The sequence below is a fragment of the Canis lupus genome, chromosome X (assembly GCF_048164855.1).
Source record: "Canis lupus baileyi chromosome X, mCanLup2.hap1, whole genome shotgun sequence".
In the NCBI taxonomy this organism is placed as follows: Eukaryota; Metazoa; Chordata; class Mammalia; order Carnivora; family Canidae; genus Canis; species Canis lupus.
Window position 1 is genome coordinate 80,853,163 of NC_132876.1, and position 17,385 is coordinate 80,870,547.

At 45.9% G+C, this 17,385-nt stretch overlaps 1 protein-coding gene and 1 long non-coding RNA gene across 10 annotated transcripts in view; one reads left to right on the top strand and one right to left on the bottom strand.

The window, feature by feature from the left end:
* Window positions 1-17,385, top strand: part of EZHIP (EZH inhibitory protein) — a 104,008-nt gene that overhangs the window by 65,992 nt on the left and 20,631 nt on the right. For 4 of the 9 annotated variants that reach the window (XM_072815372.1, XM_072815371.1, XM_072815370.1 and 1 more), the window contains one exon: window positions 1,295-3,902. The exons of the other annotated variants lie outside the window; for them this stretch is intronic. In XM_072815372.1, the coding sequence (XP_072671473.1) occupies window positions 1,937-2,533 (597 nt within the window). In that variant the 5' untranslated portion in view covers window positions 1,295-1,936 and the 3' untranslated portion in view covers window positions 2,534-3,902. Of the gene's footprint in view, window positions 1-1,294; window positions 3,903-17,385 lie in introns of those variants that run through there. 9 annotated transcript variants of the gene reach the window in all.
* The window catches only part of LOC140627258 (uncharacterized), a 76,341-nt gene that overhangs the window by 39,078 nt on the left and 19,878 nt on the right, over window positions 1-17,385 (bottom strand). The gene's annotated exons all lie outside the window — the stretch shown is intronic.

The following is a 17,385-nucleotide window of genomic DNA, read 5'->3' on the forward strand; positions in this document are numbered from 1 at the left end:
GTCCATATTCCATCCCCCATTTCATTCCAGTTTCCACTGGAGTTAGTCTCCACTTCAACCCATTCTGCATTCCATTTTGAATCCATTTTCCATTCCATATTGTTTAACACTCCAAATTCCATTCCATTCTATTTTGCATCGTGTTTCACTCCAGTTGCTCCTCTGGTCCAGTTAAGCATCCAGTTCCATTTGGCCAAAATTGTTACAACAGTGACTTTCAGAGAACGTCTTGCTAATATTTTAATTAAATTACAAATGTGCATGGCCTGTGCCAAGCTTTTCTTCATCTGGGAGTCTATCCATAGCAAGGACATGATTGAGGATATAAACAATTTTTAGTAGGAAGGGCGTGCCTCGTAGTGATGTGTTATAGAGGGTGAAAAGTTGGTGGATATTGGCATGTTTGAAGATGTAAGCTTCTTGTATAAATGGAATATTTTGTGCTTAAAAAGGGCCTTGTGGAAATTTACTTATTGACATGAAGGGAGTGTTTTCAGGACCCAAAAACAGGTTACCAAACAATATCTATGGATAAGTGATTCCATTTTATAAAATAAACTATGTGTACTTGCCTTATGGGAGTGTCAGAATTTAGGTGCTAGCTTTCTTACATTTGCTTTTCTGTAAATGCAGCCCTTCTGTAATAATGGCTAAAAATCCGGTCTAAATATTGGACTTCAAGCCTGTGCATCACGGCATATTTGTATTAACAGAAACTAGAGAGTAGGTCAAATGAATGTATACTCATCAGTGGATTACTTTGCAGCCCATACAAATGTTGATGCATATTTAAGGGCAGTATCATCCTTGATCCTAGGCAACTCTGGTCTGTGTTCAGGTTGCAAGGCAAGGAGAAGCATCCTACTGAGTAATTCTAAATCCCCCTCTGGTGTGTGGCAGCAGTGCTGAACATCCCGAGCCCAGGCAGTGTGGGTTCCGTCCCTTTTGTTGCCTTCAGGCTGCTCTCCCACCCCACACACCACTAGAGAGCCCTGTGTGGGGTTATTCGGATGCCGGGAGGAGTTCGGGACTGTCGCTTGTGGGGTCGGTCACCCATGGGCCCAGTGTCTTGACTGGATTCCAGGAGGGACGCCCGACTCAGAGGCATCTCCTATTGGCCAGTGGGTATTTCTTTTAAGCCACTGCTTGAAAGTTTAACCACCAGAGTGGTGCTGACAAGCTAAACTGATTTGGGGTGAACCAAACTGTTTATACAGATAGCATCACCACCCCACCCCCTCCCTCGAAACACACACACACATATACACACACACTCACTCACTCACTCTCATAGGGGTCCAGGTATGGATGGGGAATTCACATCATGGAGCCGGCAGCAACGACCCCCACAATGAGGGAGCACGCCGTCTTGTTTGGCACCAGATGGAACTAGGTTGGCTCGCTTCCTTGAAGACAAGAGTCACGTGACAGCCACCCAGCCAATCAGAAGCAAAGATCCGACCAGGGCACGCCCATCCCCTCTCACTCCTTCAGCCAGAACTCTACCTAGGCAGTCGTCTGGAGCCATGCTCTCGCGTCTCTGAGAGAGAATCTAGCATTATGGCCGCCCTGTGGTCCAAGGAGAAGGCACAGAAGCAACAGCAAGGTGAGGTGCCCACAGGGCCGAAGAATAATAAGGTCGCCCCTGCCCCTGACGACGTCTGTGGGGCTGGCAATCCAGATCCCGGTGCCTCGGTCCCCTCGGTCTCGAGCGACCTCACCGTCGCACAGCGGCCCAGCAGGTACCTCCGCCCTGGCTGCCGTGGGCGCCATTTCGATCACTGGCGAGGGCCTGGAGCTGCTCTCCACGGGCTGTGTGCCAGAGACGGAGTGTGCTGACCTCCAGGGCAGCCGCAGTCCCCACGCCGAGCTGAAATGTGTGGTTCCCCCGGCAGGCCAAGGTCTCCAGACCTCGCCTGTGGGTGGCGTGGCCATCATGGAGCAAGCCATGGAGCAAGCCGTGAGGGATGCGGGTGAGGCCAACAGGCCTCCGACCCAGGCCATGAGCCCGGGGAAGGGCTGTAGGAGGGAGCAGCTGGCCTGCGAGGAGGCTGCCCAGGCTCAGAAGCCTCCGTGGCGGCGCTGTTTCCTGGGCTTCCTAGGTCTCAGTGCCCCGTGCCTGTGCCGCCAACTTCGACGTCTCAGCCCCACGGCCGCCGCCGTTCTCGGGCTTCTCTGTGCGGTCTCGCATCCCAGCCAGGCCCTGCCCTCCGAAGTCAGGTCAGACCAGGCCCAGCTCTCCGCAGTCAAGCAGCCAGGCCAGGCCCTGCCATCCACGACCGCACCACCTCGCCAGGTATTGATCTCCTCAGCCATGAATCTGAGCCAGGCTCTGTTTGCCGCCACCGCCACTACACACCTGAGCCAGGCCCTGCTCGCCGCAGTCGCTGCCAGCCCCACCGTGGATCCCAGCCAGGCCCTGCTCTACGCCGCCGCCGCCGCCGCGGCTGCTGCCGGCCCCGCCGCGCTGTTGAGCCAGGCGCTGCCGAGCCAGGCCCGGCCCCGGGAAGCTGCACCACTCCACCAGGCCTAGGCCCAGCCCCTTCTGGCCACACCACCCCGCCACGCCCTTCTCTCCGCAGTCCAGCAGCCAGGGCAGGCCCGCCCTCCGAAGCTGCACCGCTCTGCCAGGCCCTGCGCTCCACAGGCATGCTTCTTCCAGGTGCGGCCCTGCCCTCCGCAGCCATGCTTCTTCCGGGTCCAGCCCTGCTCTCCGTAGCCGTGCATCCAGATCAAGCCGTGCGTCCAGATCAAGCCGTGCGTCCAGATCAAGCCCTGCTCTTCGCAGTAGTGCATCCTCACAGGGCCCTGCCCGTCGCCACCACCACCGCCGGGCCACCTCGCCACCTCGCCAGGTCCTGCTCTTCGTACCCGCACAACTAGGCCTGGCCAGGCCCTCCGCCACCCTACAGCCCCACCAGGTCCTGCTCTCAGCAGTCCTGCATGCTGCCACCTAGCTCCTCTTCGTTGCAACAGTGCATCCTCTCAAGGCCTTGTTCTCCATAGCGGCGCTACTGGGCCAAGCCCTGCTGTCGAAATCCATTCCTCCCCTCTGGGCCCTACTCTGCAGCAGCCTTGCAGCCAGTCCAGGCCCTGCTCTCCAGAGCCATGCCTCTGCACTGGGCTCTGTCCTCTGGAATCATGTTACCCAGCGAAGATCTGCTGTTTGCAGCCTCCCTTCTCAGTCTGGGCTGGCTGCCCAGAGCTCTTCTCCTGGGCTCACCTTAAGAAGACTTGTCTTCCAGAGCAACTTGAACTCACCTGATCCTGAGGTCCTGTGCTTTGCCTCCCAGTCTGATTCTGCCATCCACACGACTTCCTCCTCCCCATCCTCTCTTGGCATATTCTCTTCTCTCTTCCTTAGGCGATATAGTGAGAGATTCTCCTCCTCCTCCCATGGGTGTCCAGGCCTGAGCCCCTGCCCCTCCCCCACTAGGTGTTCTGACCTCCTCTTCTTCCTCCCATGGGTTTTTCTGGCCTGGGCTCCATCTCCACCCCTAGCCCTGCTAGCATTAGGCATGCCTTGCTGCCAGCACTTGATGCCCTGAGCCCTCTCTCTCCAAGAGAGCAGGCTGAAATAGGGAACACACCTTACCCACCTACACCTCCTATGCTGTTACTCTCCATGAGCATCTTCCACCCACTGTGCTGAATGGGTTGCCTGCTCTGTAGTTACCTGTGAGGTTTCCAAGTTTTGTGAGCCAGCAACCAATGTCATGAGTTTTGAAACTTCCTCTCCCCAAAACTCCACCACCCAGCATTTACCTGCTGTTGGCCCTTGATTCCAGGACCCCTTCTCCCTCAAAAGGGCCTGCTTTTGCCCCTGAATTGAGATTACCCTTTTCCAGGGTTACTACTTATACAATGAATTTTTGATGAATAAAATTAAAATGTTGACTTTATTGTGTTTTATTTCTTAACATCCTGTGGGTTTCAATCGAGGTAAAAGGTTTGTGGTTTGCTGTCGTCTACTTGAAGTTGGGATATCAAGGGGTAACTTGTAATCTAAATTTTTTGTAAGTGCTGTTCACACTGTTTTGTTTTGTTTTTGCTTTTGCTATTTAATCAACCTCTTTTGGGGTAGTTGTTTGGTAAGTTTGAACAACTACGCAGACACCACTGCCACCATCATCCCAGAATGTCCGTCACCTAATATCCTTAGTATGTATGTATGTATTTTTTTTGAAATGGTGCTCACATGGGAGGATTGTGAGAATTTCTTTTTTTAAGATTTTATTTATTTGTGAGAGACACAGAGAGAGAGGAGAGACAGAGGCAGAGGGAGAAGCAGGCTCCATGCAGGGAGCCAATGTGGGACTCGATCCCAGGACTCCAGGACCACACCTTGGGCTGAAGGCAGGTGCTAACTGCTGAGCCACCCAGGGATCCCCAATATCCTTAGTTTTTAAAAATATTCTATCTCCACTTAGTTGTTTCCCCACTCTGACGATAAACATTTTCTGTAGTTAGTCCTTTTTAGAACTTATTAGCTCTCATAACAATACAAAGGATTTCATCTGCACTGAGAGTAAAATGGGGAAAAAAATCTTGGAAGAGACCTAAAATCTATTGGGCATCCCATTAAGAATGTTGGAGGTAAGAGAAATATTTCTACAATGTCTATTTATTAGCTCACAGTTCTGTAGGTCACAAGTACATGTGTGGCACACCTTTGTTCCTTGTTCAGTGTATCACAGGGTGAAATAGGTGTTGGGCAGGTGGTGTTTCTTTGTAGAGACTGAGGAGAAGTCCACTGCGCCACGCTCATTTGGGTTATTGGCAGAATTCGGTCCCACTCTCAGCTCCTAGAGGCTGCCTGAAGTTCCTTGTCACAGGGACCCCTCCAGACACCCTCTCATGCTTGAGTCTCTCAGGAGGTGCCCATTTTAAGGGCTCACCTGGAGGAGGCGGGGCAAGATGGCGGAAGAGTAGGGTCCCCAAGTCACCTGTCCCCACCAACTTACCTAGATAACTTTTAAATCATCCTGAAAAGCCTACGAATTCGGTCTGAGATTTAAAGAGAGAACAGCTGGAATGCTACAGCGAGAAGAGTTTGCGCTTCTATCAAGGTAGGAAGATGGGAAAAAAAAATAAAAGAAATACAAAAGCATCCAAGGGGGAGGGGCCCCCAGGAGGAGCCGGGCTAAGGCCCCCGGGGAGTGCCCCCAGGACAGGAAAGCCCAGGCCCAGAGAAGCAGGAGCTTTACCAACCTTCCCGGAGGGAAAGGCACTTGCAGGGAGCTCCAGGCAGGATCCCAGGAGGGGCAGGGATGGCCTCAGGTTCCCAGGGGCACTAACAGAGGAACTGCGCCCCAGGGGAGAGCGCGCCACACAGCGCGGGCTGAGCTCCCTAAAGACCTGGAGCACGCGCCGGGAGGGTCCCCACCCCCCAGCAGCTCCTGCGGTTCAGGCAGCGGGTCCACGTGGAGGGGGCTGCGGGGCCCGGGAGCGCAATTCCAGCGGTGCAGGCCCCAGAGCCCAGAGCGCTGGGGGACACAGTCCAAGATCCAGCACTCCCCCCGGGACAGGCAGAGGCTTGGGAGGACACAAGACAGCAAAGACGCTCCTGCCGTTGGGCGGCCCTGAGCTGTGCAGATAGGCACCCCACGCCCCCGGAGCATCCAGGCCCCTGCAGAATGGGAGCTGCGGTAGTTACTGCTGGAGCTGACTCCAGAGCTGGAGAGCTGGCCGCTGCCACTGTTGTTGTTCTTCCTGGTGTCACCTTGTACCTGGGACTGAGCAGGGGCCTCACAGGATAAGCAGCTCCCACTGAGCCGTGCACCTGGCAGGGGGCTGGGCAGCTCCCCCAGGTGCACACACCTGAGAATCAGCACAGCAGGACGCTCCCCCAGAAGACCAGCTAGAAGGACAGGGGAAAAGCAAGTTATTGACCAAGCAGCAATGGGAAGTTCCAGGGGAAGCTGAGGGATTAACAGTATGTAGAATCAGAGGATACTCCCCCTTGTTTTTTGTTTTCTGTTTGTCCCCCCCCTTTTTTCTCTCTTTTTCTCCTTTTTGCAATACAACTTGTTTTTGTCCACTTTGCACTAAGCAAAATGACTAGAAGGAAAAGCTCACCACAAAAGAAGGAATCAGAAACAGTACTCTCTCCCACAGAATTACAAAATTTGGATTACAATTCAATGTCAGAAAGCCAATTCAGAAGCACAATTATAAAGCTACTGGTGGCTCTAAAAAAAGGTATAAAGGATTCAAGAGACTTCATGACTGCAGAATTTAGATCTAATCAAACCGAAATTAAAAATCAATTAAATGAGATGCAAACCAAACTGGAGGTCCTAACAACGAGGGATAATGAGGTAGAAGAACTAGTGAGTGACATAGAAGACAAGTTGATGGCAAGGAAGGAAGCTGAGGAAAAAAGAGAAAAACAATTAAAATAACATGAGGATAGGTTAAGGGAAATAAATGACAGCCTCAGAAGGAAAAAAATCTACGTTTAATCTACGGGGGTTCCCGAGGGCGCCGAAAGGGACAGAGGACCAGAAAGTGTATTTGAACAAATCATAGCTGAGAACTTCCCTAACTGGGAAAGGGAAACAGGCATTCAGATCCAGGAGATAGAGAGCTTCCCCCTCTAAAGTCAATAAAAACCGCTCAACACCTCGACATTTAATACCAAAACTTGCAAATTCCAAAGATAAAGAGAAGATCCTAAAAGCAGCAAGAGGTAAGAAATCCATAACCTTTGTGGGGAGAAGTATTAGGATGACAGCAGACATCTCCACAGAGACCTACAGGCCAGAAAGGGCTGGCAAGATATATTCAGGGTCCTAAATGAGAAGAACATGCAGCCAAGAATAATTTATCCAGCAAGGCTCTCATTCAGAATAGAAGGAGAGATAAAGAGCTTCCAAGATAGGCAGAAACTGAAAGAATATGTGACCACCAAACCAGCTCTGCAAGAAATATTGAGGGGGACTCTGTAAAAGAAAGAGGAAGTCCAAGGAAATAATCCACAAAAACAGGGACTGAATAGGTATCATGATGACACTAAATTCATATCTTTCAATAGTAACTCTGAACGTGAGTGGGCTTAATGACCCCATCGAAAGGCACAGGGTTTCAGACTGGATAAAAAAGCAGGACCCATCTATTTGCTGTTTACAAGAGACTCATTTTAGACATAAGGACACCTATAGCCTGAAAATGAAAGGTTGGAGAACGATTTACCATTCAAATGGTCCTCAAAAGAAAGCAGGGGTAGCCATCCCTATATCAGATAAATTAAAGTTTATCCCAAAGACTGTAGTAAGAGATGAAGAGGACCACTATATCATGCTTAAAGGATCTATGCAACAAGAGGACGTAACAATCATGAATATTTATGCGCCGAATGTGGGAGCTGCCAAGTGTATCAATCAATTAATAAACAAAGTAAGTATGTTTATGTCTAAACATACTTAGACAATAATACACTGATACTGGGAGACTTGAACACACCACTTTCTACAATCGACAGATCTTCTAAGCACAACATCTCCAAAGAATACAAGAGCTTTAAATGATACACTGGACCAGATGGATTTCACAGATATTTACAGAACTTTACATCCAAACGCAACTGAATACACATTCTTCTCGAGTGCACACGGAACTTTCTCCAGAATAGACCACATACTGGGTCACAAATCAGATCTTAACTGATACCAAAAGATTGGGATCGTCCCCTTCATATTTTCATACCATAATGCTTTGAAACTAGAACTAAATCACAAGACGAAGTTTGGAAGGATTTCAAATAAGTGGAGGTTAAAGAGCATCCTGCTAAAAGATGAAAGGGTCAACCAGGGAATTAGAGAAGAATTAAAAAGATTCATGGAAACTAATGAGAATGAAGATACAACCGTTCAAAATCTTTGGGACACAGCAAAGGCAGTCCTGAGGGGGAACTACATCACAATACAAACATCCATCCAAAAACTGGAAAGAACTCAAATACAAAAGCTAACCTTGCACCTAAAGGAGCTGGAGAAAAAACAGCAAATAGATCCTACACCCAGCAGAAGAAGAGAATTAATAAAGATTCTAGCAGAACTCAACGAAATCGAGACCAGAAGAACTGTGGAACAGATCAACAAAACCAGGAGTTGGTTCTTTGAAAGAATTAATAAGACAGATAAACCATTAGCCAGCCTTATTAAAAAGAAGAGAGAAAAGACTCAAATTAATAAAATCATGAATGAGAAAGGAGAGATCGCCACCAATACCGAGGACATACAAACGATTTTCAAAACTTATTATGAGCCGCTATACGCCAATAAAGTAGGCAATATAGAAGAAACGGACGCATTTCTGGAAAATCACAAACTACCAAAACTGGAACAGGAAGAAATAGTAAACCTGAACAGGCTGATAACCCCGGAGGACATTGAAGCAGTCATCAAAAACCTCCCAAGACACAAAAGTCCAGGGCCAGATGGCATCCCAGGGGAATTCTATCAAACGTTTAAAGAAGAAACCATACCTATTCTACTAAAGCTGTTTGGAAAGATAAAAAGAGACGGAATACTTCCAAACTCGTTCTATGAGGCCAGCATCACCTTAATTCCAAAACCAGACAAGGACCCAACCTAAAAGGAGAATTATAGACCAACATCCCTGAGGAAAACAGATGCAGAAATTCTCAACAAGATACTAACCAATAGGATCCAACAATACATTAAGAAGATTATTCACCATGACCAAGTGGGATTTATCCCCGGGATGCAAGGCTGGTTCAACACTCATAAAACAATCAATGTGATTCATCATATCAGCAAGAGAAAAAACAAGAACCATATGATCCTCTCAATAGATGCAGAGAAAGCATTTGACAAAATACAGCATCCATTCCTGATCAAAACTCTTCAGAGTGTGGGGATAAAGGGAACATTCCTCAGCATCTTAAAAGCCATCTAGGAAAATACCACAGCAAATATCATTCTCAATGGGGAAGCACTGGGAGCCTTTCCCCTAAGATCAGGAACAAGACAGGGATGTCCACTCTCACCACTGCTATTCAACATAGGACTAGAAGCCCTAGCCTCAGTAATCAGGCAACAAAAAGAAATAAAAGGCATTCAAATTGGCAGAGAAGAAGTCAAACTCTTGCTCTTTGCAGATGACATGATACTCTACATAGAAAACCCAAAAGACTCCACCCCAAGATTGCTAGAACTCATACAGCAATTTGGCAGTGTGGCAGGATACAAAATCAATGCCCAGAAATCAGTGGCATTTCTGTACACTAACAATGAGACTGAAGAAAGAGAAACTAAGGAGTCAATGCCATTTACAATAGCACCCAAAGGAATAAGATACCTAGGAATAAACCTAACCAAAGAAGTAAAGGATGTATACCCTAAAAACTACAGAACACTTCTGAAAGAAATTGAGGAAGACACAAAGAGATGGAAAAATATTCCATGTTCATGGATTGGAAGAATTAATAGTGTGAAAATGTCAATATTACCCAGGGCAATTTACACGTTTAATGCAATCCCTATCAAAATACCATGGACTTTCTTCAGAGAGTTGGAACAAATCATCTTAAGATTTGTGTGGAATCAGAAAAGACTGCGAATAGCCAGGGTAATTTTAAAAAAGAAAACCATAGTTGGGGGCATCACAATGCCAGATTTCAGGTTGTACTACAAAGCTGTGGTCATCAAGACAGTGTGGTACCGGCACAAAAACAGACACAGAGATCAATGGAACAGAATAGAGAATCCAGAAGTAGACCCTCAACTTTATGGTCAACTAATATTCGATAAAGGAGGGAAAACTATCCACTGGAAAAAAACACAGTCTCTTCAGTAATTAGTGCTGGTAAAATTGGACATCCACATGCAGAAGAATGAAACTAGACCATTCTCTTACACCATACACAAACATAAACTCGAACAGATGAAAGGTCTAAATGTGAGTCAAGGTTCCATCAGAATCCTAGAGGAGAACATAGGCAACACCCTTTTTGAACTTGGCCACAGCAACTTCTTGTGAGATACATCCATGAAGGCAAGAGAAACAAAAGCAAAAATGAACTATTGGGACTTCATCAAGATAAGAAGCTTCTGCACAACAAAAGAAACAGTCAACAAAACTAAAACAGAACCTACAGAATGGGAGAAGATATTTGCATATGACCTATCAGATAATGGGCTAGTATCCAAGATCTATAAAGAACTTATTAAACTCATCACCATAGAAACAAACAATCCAGTCCTGAAATGGGCAAAAGACATGAACAGAAATTTCACAGAGGAAGACATAGACATGGCCAACACGCACATGAGAAAGTGCTCTGCATCCCTGGCCATCAGGGAAATACAAATCAAAACCACAATGAGATACCACCTCACACCAGTGAGAATGGGGGAAAATTAACAAAGCAGGACACAACAAATGTTGGAGAGGATGTGGAGAAAGGGGAACCCTCTTGCACTGTTGGTGGGAATGTGAACGGGTACAGCCACTCTGGAAAACTGTGTGGAGTTTCCTCAAAGAGTTAAAAATAGACCTGCCCTATGACCCAGCAATTGCACTTCTGGGGATTTACCCTAAAGATACAGATGCAGTGAAATGCCGGGACACCTGCACCCCAATGTTTATAGCAGCAATGTCCACAATAGCCAAACTGTGGAAGGAGCGTCGGTGTCCATCAAAAGATGAATGGATAAAGAAGATGTGGTCTATGTATACAATGGAATATTACTCAGCCATTAGAAACGAGAAATACCCACTATTTGCTTCGATGTGGAGGGACCTGGAGGGTATTATGCTCAGCGAAATTAGTCAATCAGAAAAGGACAATCATTATATGGTCTCATTCATTTGGGGAATATAAAAATTAATGAAAGAGAATAAAGGGAAATGAGAGAAAATGAGTGAAAATATCAGTGAGGGTGACAAAACATGAGAGACACCTAACTCTGGGAAATGAACAAGGGGTGGTGGAATGGGAGGTGGGCAGGGGGTTGGGGTGACTGGGTGATGGGCACTGAGGGGGGCATCGGTGGGATGAGCGCTGGGTGTTATGCTATATGTTTGCAAATTGAACTCCAATAAAAAAATTTAATAAAGAAAACAAGATGGTAAAAAACAAAAAACAAAAAAAATAAAAATAAAAATTAGGGCTCACCTGATTGGGCCTGGCCCACCCAGGATGACATCCTTATTCGAAGGTCTACCGATTTGGGACCTTAATACATGTGCCAAAATCTCTTTTCCCATGTAACGTAACATGGTCACAGGAGTGACGTCTGATCATGTTCACGGGCTCCTCTTATACTGAATGGGAGGGGAGTATATCAAGGTTGAGGGTCACTTGAAATCCTCTTTGAACTCCCCCTACCACAGCATGCCCTCTGGCCCCCAGTGATCCAGTCTGTCCCACAGACAAAATTCATTCAGTCCATCCCACAGTCTTCAAATGTCTCGTGGTATTATGGCAACAGCTCAAGTCCAAGAGCTCATCAAAACTGCACAGCTCAAAAGTCCAGAATCTCATGATCCCAGTCATCTAAATCAGGCATGGATGAGGTTCCTGGGTATAATCCATGCAATACAACTCCTGGGGCACAATCCGTCTGCAACTGAGGACTGGTGACACTAAAGTGACAAGCAATCTTCCCCAACACACAGTGGTGGGATGGGCATAGGATAGCAGCTAGAACATTCGGGTTTGAAAAGGGGGCAGGGATCGGAAGGCAGAAAGTAGTTTGGAAATCCAGCTGAGAGAACAGCAGACAGAATTCTTTGATAAAGTTTCAAAGCCTAGAATAATCCTTGGTTTTTATTATTTTTTAAGATTTTATTTATTTATGAGAGAGAGAGAGACAGAGACACAGGCAGAGGGAGAAGCAGGCTCCTCACAGGGAGCCCGGTGCGGGACCCGATCCCCAGACCCGGGATCACGTCCCAAGCCAAAGGCAGACGCTCAACCACCGAGCCACCTAGGCGTCCCAATCCTTGGTTTTTAAATTCCAGATCCGCACTAATACTCTGCTCAAGGCAATCTAGGTTTTTCCTATTATGCTACCCAAATTCTGCTACCTCCAACCTCTCCCTTTGCCATATATCCAAGTTTGTCATCTGTATCTTCTCCTTTCCACATAACCACAGGCAACAATCCTGTTAAGCTTTCTGCCACTACATAGCAGGAAACTGGAAGAAGGAATCCCCCTTCTTCCAGTTTCCAATAATCTGTCCCTCGCTTCCTTCTGAGCCCTCACCAGCCATATCCTCAAAGTTCAGATTTCTACTAATGGTCGGTCCGAGGCAATCAAGGCTCTCTCTAGCATACACCTCAAAATTCCTCCAGCCCTCGCCCACTACCCAATTCCAAAGCCACACCTACATCTTTAACTGTTGGCAGTGGTGGCACCCCACATTCAGGTACCGACATCTGTATTACCTTCCTGTTGGCGTGGAGTAGATGGCCACACTCCTAACAGCTTAAAATAACCCCCGTTTATTAGCTCATAATTGCGCAGGTCAGAGGCCTGTGCCCAGTGTGAATGGTTTCCCTGCTCTGGGTCTCACAGGATGAGATGGCAGTGGACTTGATGTGCCCCTTTCTGGAGGCTTTCAGGGAGAGTCCCTTCCAAACACAACCATGTTGTCAGCTGAATTCGGTTCCAGGCTGCTGGAGGACTGAGGCCCCTTTCTCTCGCTGGGTGTCAGCTGGGGACGGCACTCCTCTCCCAGAGGTTGCCTTCAGTTCCTCACCATGTGGCCCCCTGTGAATGCCCCCTCAAACCTCCAATCTCTCTTTCAGGCGGGGCCTCGGCCCTTGTAAGTGTTCCCCTGATTAGGTCTGGCCCACCTTGAACAATCACCCCATCTTAAGGTCAACTGATCTGTGGCCTTAATTACACCTGCAAAATCCTTCTTGCTAAATAATTTCACATAATCGTGGGAGTGCTATCTCATCACGTCCACAGGTTCCATCCACACCCACTGGGAGGAGACTGTGCAAAGACAAGGGTCACTGGGCATCAGCATGGAACTCTGGCTACCACCCAATCCATGTATATATCAAACAGCAGTGCAAACATGTTCTCCAGAACACATGAATGAAAATGTTCACAGCATCGTTATTGATGATAGTCATGAACCGGAAATAATCTGAACATCTATCAACAGCTGAATGAATAAATACAGTGTGGTATACTCATTGTAGAGAATACCATACAGACATGAAACAAGCAAATATCTCTATGTGCAACAACATGGGCAGATCTCAATATCAGAACATTGAGCAAAAGAAGCCAGGCATAAAAAGCCACATGACTGATAATTCTATTTGTAGAAAGTTTAAAAACAAGCCAAAATAAACAAAACAAACAAACAAACAAAAAACCATTACAGTGACATAGGTCAGAAGAGTGGTTAACTGTCAGGTGTAATGACTAGATAAGGACACAGTATAGGTTTCTGGGGCACTAGTAATGTCGTATATCTTGATCTGGGTGGTGGTTACTTGCATGTGTCCACTTTGTGAAATGTCACCAAATTGCTGTCATTTATCATTTGTGCTCCTTCTCTTTGTCGGTTATACTTCACTAAAGGAAAAATCTACCAACATAGAGGGGGAAAACACGTATAAAATGCAGAAAGAACTGACAGAAACATACTTCAGAATCAAAAATCCCTTATCGTAAGTCTGAAATCTCAAAGGCTATGAAAACCAGAGTTATTTTTCCTGTCTCATATGCACATAAAACATGACCTGTACTGACAGGAGGCTGTTTTTAGACTTTATTTATCCTTCTCAGCATGAATATTTGTGTTTCTCTGTGGAAATATTGTCTTATTAGATTCATCAGTGCTATTCCAGACCCCACTTATGGCTCTTATGTAACGTATGATATATGAATTCTGCAACATCTGGTCCCAGGGGTTTCAGATAAGGGATTGCAGATGGGCAGTAATAAAGGGTTTTAATGCAATTTTCTCAGCTGAAGACAAGAACTAGGAAAGACCGCAGTTTATCAGAGATGCACTGGATTTCTTGAGTTTCTTCCCCAGCATTTCAAAGGATATGTTTTCTCCTCCTTTGCCCTATTGATATGATAGATTATTAAAATACTAAAATATTTCTCAATATTACACGATCCTCTCATGACAAGAAAAACTACCAGGATGTGTAGATTTTCTATATACCATTAAACTCTACATACTCGAAATTGATGGATAAAACCATGAAATCTATGCTCCTAAGTGAGACAGATCCATATTTCTGTGTGTACGGGCACATGTGGGAGTGTGCACATGTGCTTGTGCACCACGCAGGTATGTGGGCCTGTGGGCGTGTGTGCACATATCATCTTTTCCAGGTTTGGGAATCAGGGTTTAGGCTATCTTCATTAAACAGATTTGGAAGATCTCTATCTTTGTTTCTAGTTTAATTTTTAAAAAGATTTTATTTATTTATGAGAGAGAGAGAAAAGAGAGGCAGAGACGTAGGCAGAGGGAGAAGCAGGCTCCATGTAGGAAGCCCAATGTGGGACTCAATGCCGGGACTCCGGGATCACGCCCTGAGCCAAAGGCAGACGCTCAACCACGGAACCACCTAGGTGTCTCTGTTTCTAGTTTCTAAATAATTTAATAATTTGTGATTTCTGAAAAGAACTGGCTGATGGTATTCATCTCTCCTTGTACTTGTCTCAGTAAATTTGGTCCCCAAACCTAGTTGAAAAAAATAACACCATTTTCCAATAAAGCTGTGACTCTTCAAAAGTGTGTATTCCAGGATAGGCAGAGAAGTATTCCAGACAGGACATCGATGCTGACATCAGATGGACTTGGCACATGACTTTTCAGCAAGTTACTGAATCTCTTTTAGCCTTCGTTTCTTCACTTGTGAAATGGGCCCATAGTCCCTTTTTTTATGTTTTTTTAAAATTATTTATGATAGTCACAGAGAGAGAGGCAGAGACACAGGCAGAGGGAGAAGCAGGCTCCATGCACCGGGAGCCCGATGTGGGATTCGATCCCGGGTCTCCAGGATCGCGCCCTGGGCCAAAGGCAGGCACCAAACCGCTGCGCCACCCAGGGATCCCATAGTCCCTTTTCTTTCATTGCTTCCCCAAGACTTAGGACAGGCCAATTTTCACATTATTACCCTAGCCAATTGTTGTGCAAACCTGCTGTGATCATAAGTAACACATCCATATTAGTTAACAAACAGTGACAGCTGACATCCAGAAGCGAGAGATACTTTTTTAAGGAATTGTATATATTAGGGGGTGTTTATTCAATCTCCTGGAAATCATGCTTAGAATTTCTTTGTATTCTCCTATGTAAAATCTCTATAGACTATTTCTACATAAGAGGCACCACCTATTTCTTAATTTTCTCAAAACACAAACACACATGTGTTTGTGTGTGTGTGTGTCTGTGTGTGTAGAGAAAGAGATTTTAAAAGTTAAATAATACTAGCATTGAATAAAACTAAGAATCATTTGATTCTAAATCCACCCCCTCCGCACCCCCCACACACACTGTGCCCCATCACTCTTCCTACCATAAACACCACACTCTTCCTACTGGCTCCCTCAGACAAATACTTTCAACTTGCATCTGCTTCTCTTGGGACTTACCATGATATTTGCAAATCACAGGCTTATAATGATGGTGCTAGGTTTCAAAAATGGTCACAAGTGAGACTTCTGGTTTCAGCTCCAATATATAAAACAGGGTAGAAATCACCAATCCCTCCTTAAAAAAGAGAACACTGCAAAAAAGTGCATCAACCTTCTTTTTTTTTTTTTTTTAAACTTATCAGAGAACTATGGTGGCAGGGCAAAACACCACATAAGATCTCGAGAGAGAGTTGAATTCAGACTGTTCAAACTGAGATCTGCTTTCCTGGATCAGATTCCTCTGCAGTCATAAACTGCTAAGAGTACTTAAATGGTACATAAGTTGAATTGCTCGAAGCTGAGTGTGGACTAACAGGAGAGCGAGAATCTGCTTCCCCTACTACATCTCCACCCTGTGCCCACCCCACCCCCATTCACCCACTGAAGTCTTAGGCAGAAGCTACATGTTTATGGTCTTTCACTCCAGGAAATGGATTTTCAGGGTGAAGTTCTGAGAAAAGATGCCCTAGTTTTTCTGACTGGGAGAGAGGAGGAATAATCATTGTCAAAATACCCCCAGAGCCTTCTCCATGACAGAGGCCTACTCTCCAGGGGAAACACTTTGCTAGAGCTTTACCCTAGGTGGAAGAAGGGTATTCCTCCCACACAGCACCCCCCCACACACACACACACACTTCCTGTCTCACCTAAGGGAAACAGAGTAGGCAACAGGGGTGAAGCCTTCCAGGAACTAATCTGAGAATACTGCAGCCAGGGGAAGGACAGAAGGCATGGGAGAAGGTGACGCCACTGAAGATATACCTGTGAAGGTTGCAGCCCAGAGACACGGCCCCCACTAAAAGATAAGAGATTTAATCATGAAACTATAGAATTTCCCCCCTCCCCCCCCCACCACCTTACCACTACCATCCATGGGGTTCCAGAGAAATAACTGTGGATTATATCTGAAAGCACTGCACAACCACAGATTTTCATAGTTAATCATAGTTACCCACCAAATTAATCATAGTTATTTTATTTTTTAAAAAGATTTTATTTATTTATTAATGAGAGATACAGAGAGAGAGAGGCAGAAACATAGGCAGAGGGAGAAGCAGGCTCCTCGAGGGGATCCCGATGTGGGACTCGATCCCGGGGCCACGGGACCATGCCCTGAGCCAAAGAGAAACATTCAACCGCTGTGCCACCCAGGTGCCCCTATGATTAATTTGTTAAGGGCTCTAATGGAAAAATCGGCAACATGCAAAAGCTGATGGGTAACATATGCAGAGATGGCAATTCTGAGCAAAAATTAAAAGGAAATACTAGAAAACTAAAACACGACAACAGGAATGAGGATTTGTCAGTAGACTCAGCACAATGAAGGAAAGAACTGAGGAGCCTGAAGATCAGAAAGTTTTATTGACCTATGACCTAATGGAAATGCTAAGAAGTAAAAAGAGAAACTGAAAAAAAAAAGCCATAACTGAACATCCTGCCGTGTGAAATTGGAAAAAGTTTCACATATTAATCCAAATTCCATAAAAGGAAAGAAGCAGAGATAACAGAGAAGAAGGAAAGTTGGAAGCACTAAGGGCCAAGAGCTGCCAAAATAAATGACAGACACCAAAGCACAGACTTGGGAATCTTAGTGAATACCAAGCAGCATATATACACACACACCCTTAGACTTTTTATATTCAAACCGTATTAAAAAACTAAAAGAGAAAATGCTGAAAGAACAAACTAGAAGAGAAAAACATCTTACCCGTAGAAAAACATGAATAAGAATTAC